General features: G+C 46.8%; 1 protein-coding gene across 1 annotated transcript; it reads left to right on the forward strand.

The window, feature by feature from the left end:
- Positions 1–442: 442 nt before the first annotated feature.
- meox1 (mesenchyme homeobox 1) lies at positions 443–6,978 on the forward strand. The gene is made up of 3 exons (XM_047033135.1): positions 443–1,432; positions 4,906–5,078; positions 6,256–6,978. Exons 1-3 carry the CDS (start codon positions 946–948, stop codon positions 6,376–6,378), a joined length of 783 nt encoding a protein of 260 aa, XP_046889091.1. The 5' UTR covers positions 443–945; the 3' UTR covers positions 6,379–6,978.
- The last annotated feature ends 1,462 nt before the right edge of the window (positions 6,979–8,440 follow it).

The raw sequence follows: 8,440 nt of genomic DNA on the forward strand, positions 1-8,440 counted from the left end.
TACACTTTGGTTAAAAACATAAAACACCACTCCTCAACACTGAGAGAAAGCGCCGGTAGATTGGAAAAGACAGACTCGGACGAGGAGTGTGGAGAGAAAAGGTGAAGGTTAACTTTCCTCCAAAGAGTGTCAGGCTAAATTGTGTGTCAAAAACCGCTAAGGACCCTGAAATAAGGCCGTCCCATTCCCCCATGTGGGTGGGTGTTCGCTTTAGATTTTACAGACAATGTCCCTTTAAAAGCCCTGGAGTCTGGAAAGCCCATTAGATGTGCATATAAAATTTCCCCCATGATTAATAGTTGATGAGGCAGGGCTGGACAGGAGGGTAGGGTAGGCACCAACATGTGGCCTAGCCCGGGAGCTCCTCCCACAACGACTCACGTTACACTCCATAAACTTGCCACTCTTTCCCACCTATGCGTTTAAAAGGGAGGAGGGATCTGGGTTGTCAAGAATGCCTTAGAACTGTGAAAACAGCCAGCCCAGATCAGGGAGTTGTAGATGCTGAGCCTCCCACCAGCCACAAGCCAGTCACATCACCAAGTGTGTGTGTGAAAGAGAGAGCGAGAGAGTGTGAGGGAAGTGTGTACAGTGGAGCGGCGGAGCAACCTTGGAGCACACACACACACACACACACAGACAGACAGACAGGGAGACACGCGGCCACAGGAAGTCGTCCTTCCTCACCCGTTGGACTGAGGAGAGACAGGCGTCAAGCTGACAGACCCAGACAGACCCAGACAGACTCCTGAGGTGGATGTGCAGGAAGAGGATGTGCATCTAAAAGCCAGTCTTCTGAAGAGGATACCTCCACAACAGCGACGCGCACAGACAGCTCTCTAAAGGGACAACCTCCCAACATCTCAACCAAGAGCTTGACTCGAGGGCTGTGTGACTTGAAGTCTGTACAGTGTGTGCGGGTGTGGAGAGTGTGTGTCCCCTGTCATGGATCAGCCGGCCAGCAGCTGCATGCGCAGCTCCCACCCCGGCAGCCCAATCTGGGGGTGCGTGAGGAACCCTCACTCGGGGGTCCCCGGCGCGGGCCTCCAGACCCCCTACCAGCAGACCTCCTTCTCCCTGCACCAGAAGCCCGAGTTCCTGGCCTATACGGACTTCTCCACCTCCTGCCTGGTGCCGGCGCCCCATGCCGCCTACCCTCGTGACGACAGACTCTACCAGGAGCCTCACGGAGGGGGTTTCCAGCACGCCGACTGGCAGTTCCCCATCTGCGAGGCGCGGGGCAGGGGGCAGGAGGCCTGTCCGGCCGGCCCCGTGGCTGTGGGGGGCGTAGGGGGGGAGATGGACAGCGTGGGGGGCGACAGGCTGCCAGGGGCAGCGCCCGGGGGTCTGGAGGGGGAGTACTCGCCGCAGAGCGTGGCGTCGTCAGCCGAGACAGAGAAGAAGAACTCCAAGAGGAAGAGGGACACGACAGGTGAGTGTGTGACGTGTCACGTGACGCCCAGGGGAACGCTGGGCGCTAGCTAGCTGTCAGAGGAGGGAGGCGAATGACACGTTCTGTTACTTACAGCTGTGCAAATACTGTGCCTGAGATTGATGTTTTGTTTGATAGACCAGATGCTCATATATTCACACATAGCAATTTAGTGAAGTGAAACCCTAACTATGGAATCAGACACACACCCATGGACTCATTATGCTCACTTGTGCTATGGCCTATGTTAGACCTGGCCGTGGTACAATCAGTTTCCTGACCAAAAGCAGTTTGAACTAACAGTGTTATTAGATAGGTATGCGAAAGGTGACAACACTGTGTTGGAGACACCGAGTGTACCAGTTGCATCCTCTCATTGTCCTCATGGCTGAACGTGAGGGTGAAAAGATGAATGTGGCATCAAACTTCACATACCATCTGTGTTTCCTTTAAAAATAGACCATTGTTGTATTGTAGGAACATTGAGGATATCACAGGAACTCAATCAAATGAAATAGTGTTGACCAAATATGTGTGGTATGCCATGAAGTTAGTTTTAGTTTTGGGGAAAAAATATTTCATTTCAAAATGTTTCATTGCCAAGGCAAACCATTCAAATACAACATCCAGTATTCAAAGTGTAAATCTTTTTTTCAGTTCATAAAATCAAGTTTTAATCTTTCAATATCTCTAAGTATGATCACAACCAGATTTATTTTCAAATTTAGCATTGTGTTTATTTTCATTCTGTCAGATAATTTCCGTTCTCATATTTCTCTTCACAATATAAAAAAAAAAAAAAATGAAAGGAAGTTTCTGTAAAGGATATCCATGAAGAGCTGATTCTCTAAAGTCACACCAACTTTTAATAGCCAGCAGTTGAGGTGTAATGGCCCTGGGAAATGTTTTTATTTATCCAGACGTGTTGCTGAAATACTCCTAATTTCATGCTTGCTGAAAGAGTGAGGAGCAGAACCTGGCTACGAGCACATCTGTTGCAGGCATCAAATTCACATTTGAGCTTTGCTATAAAACCTGTACTGGAATGAAGAAAATGTGCATCAAATATTGTATCACCCCATCAGTGTTTGCGGGATTCAGTTACAAACTAGATGCACTACTCGCTCTATGATAATCTGGTGTTGAATGAATAATTTTGACAAAAATGTGAAGAATCAGACAGAGTGACAGACACAGGTCATTCATTTAGGAGGAAATATAGATTTTCCTCTTTTTCCTTCGGTTACCTTGTCGTAACCCTTCTTCACTGCACTGAAAACATGCCAGACCACGTCTGGTAAAATCACTTGCCTGCAACCTCACTTTAAAATTCTTATCCATTGACATTTTCCTGTCGTTAGGCCGTAACAGAATCTCCCACTGAGCACGTGCATGACTGTAGACCACTGCCCAGGCTCAGGGTTGTAGACCGAGCCAATCAGACTGGATCAAATACATGCAAGTCTTGGGAAAATGCCCTGTGGGCCTTCAGAGTAGAGACTAGGATGGTGTGTAAATCCACCAACATGCAATATTTGAAGACTTGGGACCGGGTGACATAAGAAAAGCTGATTAAACCATTACTACTGTAAATTGTGATGTTTCCATTTGACCAACATCTGGCTTTCGTTTCCCAGTTCAGTAAGAAATGTAACATCATAAAAACACTATAAAACAAAAAACAACTAAATTTCAATTTTATCGTGACTCAAAAAACATTCCCGCACACTAGTACAGATATTGCTTGAAAAGTACTGATAGCATAACAAATAGATATGTTTTAAGCTTTTACACCCAAATCACCAATTATGTCATTCTTAAAGCATTGTATCAACTGTGTTCTGCATTCCAAAGTAATCACACATTTACAACTGGCTTAATTCGGTGGTAATTGAGACAAACTACTTTGGCCCACTCTGCTTAAATGCCAAATGTTGTTTGTCTTGTGGAGTCCTGCTGGGTGCGGGAGTGGTTCCACATCAGTTTACAGCCTCTGGCTGTGCAGGATATTTATTGGGGGGCTGTTCAGTGAAAACCAGTGTGTGCGCCCCCTAAATCTGTCCTACCAGGTGTTCAGCCTTGCTTTCACATCTCTGACACAGCACCAGAGTGGAGCAGAACAGCTCTCTCAGAACACCCCGTCATTAATGGGCCTTTAATGACGCTAATATGGCGTTCTCTACATGAGGTTGAGGCCACAGGTAAACTGCTGCTGGGTCTCTCTCTGTGGCATGGTCACGCACACAACATTACACAAAGACTGGAAACACCCACTCAAATAATTACGTGCACAAATGTGAGCTCACACACACGGACAGACGGACACAAGCCCACGCATGTGCACACACTTACTTACACACACACAAACACACACACACACCAGTCTGGAGCTACACAGTCACATCTGGACTGAGCTCTGCAGTCCATTTCACAGTCTGGCTTGGAACTCTGGCAAGCACAAGGAAAAACCTCTTACTTTGACAAATTAGAACCATTTTCTTGAGATTACATCAGCATCTCGTGTCGCTACCAATGCGCAATTATCACCCAAACTCAAACCATATAATAAAAATCTCGAGTTGAAGAAGAGAGAATTATAATTAGCTCTCATTTATTTTCCTTGAAAATATGAGCAATTTCTTTTTTACAATCCTTCACATTGTCTCATATAACCATGTAAAAACCACGAATAATAATAACTGAACAAATTTGGTCCATAGACACTGACAAATCGATGTGTTGCATGGACATAATTCCACCACAATTATCTTACGCTATCGTGCCAACGCTTTGCTACTTTTCATCCAGTCTGGGAGGACCAGGGGCTGTCTGGTTGTGTTACGAAGCCCAGAGACGGCTGTCCAAGCTGGGGAGAAGAGCCGTCCTAGAGACACACTCATTCGAGCCGGACACATCCCCGTCTTTGTTCTTTTGTTAGAGGCTTTAACGATGTTCCGCTGCATTCCTCCCTAACTCGAGCCCTCCGTGGCCGGGCTGGTGGCCCCTGTCCGGGGCTGTGGTCTCACCCTCCCTCCGTCGGGGCTCTGACGGCAGGGTGGGCTGTGTCTGACTGGTGGTCTTTCTCAGTTAGAACAGGGTCAAAACATCCCCCTTTGTAGTTGTGGTTTGTTGGCCAGTAATGTCAGTGAGGTCTACGTAATAAATGGCTATGCTGGGTCGCTGATTGGCCGCAAAGAAAGTTATGAATTGCTTGTTAAGTGAACTTGCATGTAAACACATGCTGGCGATATCCTTCAGCACGCAGTCTCCAAGCTGCAAGTGTGTGTGTAAAGAGTACAGACTGTCTCCTCACGGATTCGTAGCACAACTGTGTCTTTGTTTAGAAACTGGGCACCTGACTAGAGTGAAGTGCACTGATGACCACTGCATTGTGAGATCATGATGTCCAACCAACAGTCTCACTGTGAACACTTAAAATTCCTGTTCCTACTCCTCCCTTTTCCGTTCTCCAGACATCCAGGACTCCAGCTTCAAGGTCGACTCGAACTGCAAAGCGAGGAAGGAGCGCACGGCGTTTACCAAAGAGCAGCTCCGGGAGCTGGAGGCAGAGTTCACCCACCACAACTATCTGACCAGGCTGCGGCGGTACGAGATAGCAGTCAACCTGGATCTCACAGAGAGACAGGTAAACACTCCTCACTCCCAGCGTGGGCTGACTGGAGGCTGCTTCACACAGGCTAAAACACAGACAATCCTCGACAAATCTTTTACTTTCTACTTCTTAAATAGCAGCCCACACACAATAGATCCGTCTCGTCAATGAAAACTTGCCAAACAATTTGATTTGAGTGTTCTAGGTGATAGTAACAATAATACAGATGGAATATATGTAAATCAATACCCTTATGATGGCTTTGACCACTGTGAAGCTCTCTCGACTATTAGCAGATTGGGTTTACTTCTAAATACGAGTGTCGAAACCTGTTTAAAGCGACTTTCAGAGTGGGCGGCAGGCAGATCTTGGTGAGAGCGAGCTAACATTTGTAAGAGGTCTGCAGGTCTTCCTCCTCCTCCCCAGCCCCCAGCCCTAGTCCCAGTCCCAGTCCCAGTCCCAGTCCCTGTCCCAGCCGCTGCTAATGAGGCCTCAGTTCCTTAGTGACCCAACTCCTAGATGACATTCCCAGGCCTCTGGCCGCAGAGAGCTCGCCAGGTCCCAGCCCGGCTCTGGGGTCCCTGCTCAGCTCCCAACGCGACCTTTTTTCCGATGCGTCCTACACGTCTTGGCACAACGCCGTCCTGTCAGGCCCAGGGAGCAGGCAATATCGGAAGACAAGAGAGACTTTTATTAATAGTGTGGGAACAGATGTCGTTTTGTTGCCTTGGGGGAACGCCGAGTTTGACATTTGGGGGTCAAGTATGGCCTGGTCAGAAACCGGGGGGCTAGTCGACGCAGTATGGTGGTGGAGCGGACTCAGGGGAAATGATGTCATAAGTCCGGTGTAGAGATACTAAACGACTGAATTCATCCTGCTTACTAACCATAGCACTCCAGCAGCGATGACGGTATACAGAACTGTGAGCGAACGCACCCTGCTTAGTGTCCAGGTCGATCCCTGTGAACTCGCTGATGTTCTGAAGGGTTGCAGACATCTAATAATGTGACTAATTTCACACCAGAATGTCCCTGGTTAGTGTGAAGCGTAACAGTTATCAGCTGTCATGATCACATTTACTACGTTCGTGTTTACAATCAGGACGTGTTCTGAGCTTCTCTGTTTACTCGCTCGAGTTCTGTGTATTCCGAGCAAAATCTGGTCACAAAAATATTGTGACTGGTAAACACTTGTTTCTCCCTCCTCCAGGTGAAAGTGTGGTTCCAGAACAGAAGGATGAAGTGGAAGAGAGTGAAAGGAGGACAACCAGCTTCCCCTAATGACCTGGAGACGGACGACGTAGACTCGGCAGCGTCGCCCAGCTCGGAGTGATCTGGAGCCCAGGCATGCCCACCTCAACTGGACATCAACCCCTCACCTCTCTGGGCAGTTAGCCAACAGGAACAGAGCATTTCTAAAGGACTCTTCCCCCCCCCCCCCCCCAGTCACCTCTGGACGAATCTCTTTGTGTCTCTTATTGTAAATACTGAAGTGGCCGTTCAGTCAAAATTAAATGTCTTTTACATTCAAAGTATTTTGTGTAAATTCAATTGCAGGATGTTAGACTGAGTTGGAGAGGAGTGAAAACAATCATAACATTTAAATGTTTCAGGGCAGAGAGTAGTGATAGCTTTTAGATTTGTGATAACATGTCAGGTTTGTGATTTTATTGTGTTTGAGAACATCTTCGCAGATGGCATATAGTAATCATGGCCTTTGACGCTTGACTAAAACCACCTGCAAAATTCAAACCGTTTCAGTATTGCCAAACCATAAGTGCCTCGAGATCAGATTTTTTTTAAGGTTGTGCTGTCAGGTTTTCCTTGAATATACTTTTCCTGTCAAACAAGTTTTTTTGTACTTTTCTTTTCTATGTTTGAAAGATATTGATAATACACAGATGTTGCTTCTTGGAATCTGCAAAAGAATAAATCTGTTGTAAAAATGAGAATACCGTGATAATTTCTTCCATATTGTTTATAGTTTTGAAGTGATAAGTTTGTGATGCTTTATTTGTGGGTTGCACAGATGTCTCTGACTGTGTGTGTGTGTACGTGTGCGTGTGTGTGTGTGTGTGTGCGTGTGTGTGTGTGTGTGCGTGTGTGTGTGTGTGTGTGTGTGTGTGTGTGTGTGTGTGTGTGTGTGTGTGTAAGGGACTGTGTGAATGTGTATCTGTATATGTGGGAGTGACAGAGAAAGCGACAGAAAGAAAAAAGAGCAAAAGGGAGAGAGAGGGAGAGAGAATGATTGAAAGAAAAACAGAGGTTCTTCGAGTATATAACTTGCCTCATTATCTTCATTAATACCTCAGGTGGAGAGGGATATCCCTAAATGGAGATCTGATTAACCTAATTCACGGCCACACAGATGCAGGCCTAGCAGGATAATCCCAGAGGATGCTGTCATTCTGGCGAGAGGTCCGGTTTAAAAGCTCTGCAGGCAGATTTTTATGATTAAGCCAAATTGACCTGACATGCAATGACGTGGGCATAAATGGACGTGAGTATGCGGTGTATGAATCACAGTCGCCATGGACACCATCGCTGTCGTTCCAATCAGCTCACAAAGGGCTATTAACCTGACAAGGTGGGGCCTGGCTTCCAAGCCCTGTTTGGCCCCCAAACTATTTTCAACGGAAGCATCTGGAAGGGGCCAATTTGATCTCAACTGGAGTGGAACTCAGACAAGCCCATGCTAGGGGCCCCCAGGACCAGAAGTCTGCTGGCTGACCACTTGTGTATGATGGAAAGGGGAAATAATAGGTGGGTATGGGTGAAAAGACGGCTTCTCAAGTACAGGATGTTGTTGTAGCAGGTAGCCAGTCATCCAATTTCCTGCTTCCCAAAGAAAACAAGAGGTAAAGCTTAGGAGTCCGGGGAGGCACAATGGTGGGCCTATGCTCGGCGTGGACGGCCAAACAAAGACTTTGGAGGTTACTGGCCTCTCTGTACGGCCGCCGGGGGGGTGAGTTCCACACACCCACTGGAAGGGTCAAGTGTTACTGTACAGCTGACCCCCCCTAGCCCCCTGCAGCTGCGCATTACGAGACGATCCCCTCATCCCTAACTCCTCATCCAGCCGCCCTATTAGGCACTATTATTGTATTAGTGGTAATAGCAGTCAAAATAAACCATGTCCAATTGTAATGATAGTATTAATATCACCAGTGTAAACCAATGAACTTGGAATGTTGTTCTTTCACCACTGAGGTTTCTTTAAAAGGTAGAGGGATGGCCAAATATATGTATTAGATTTAATTGGATGGTATTGTGTTTAGGCTTGCACTTCAGTTGGTCCAAATGGTTGGTATCTCTATCAATTTAGCAAGATGAACTATTACCTAAAAAGAGCCCTTCCACAGAGTAAAAACATATTTTCTTTCCCTCTCACTAAT

Source organism: Hypomesus transpacificus, chromosome 13 (assembly GCF_021917145.1).
Source record: "Hypomesus transpacificus isolate Combined female chromosome 13, fHypTra1, whole genome shotgun sequence".
NCBI classification, from domain to species: Eukaryota; Metazoa; Chordata; class Actinopteri; order Osmeriformes; family Osmeridae; genus Hypomesus; species Hypomesus transpacificus.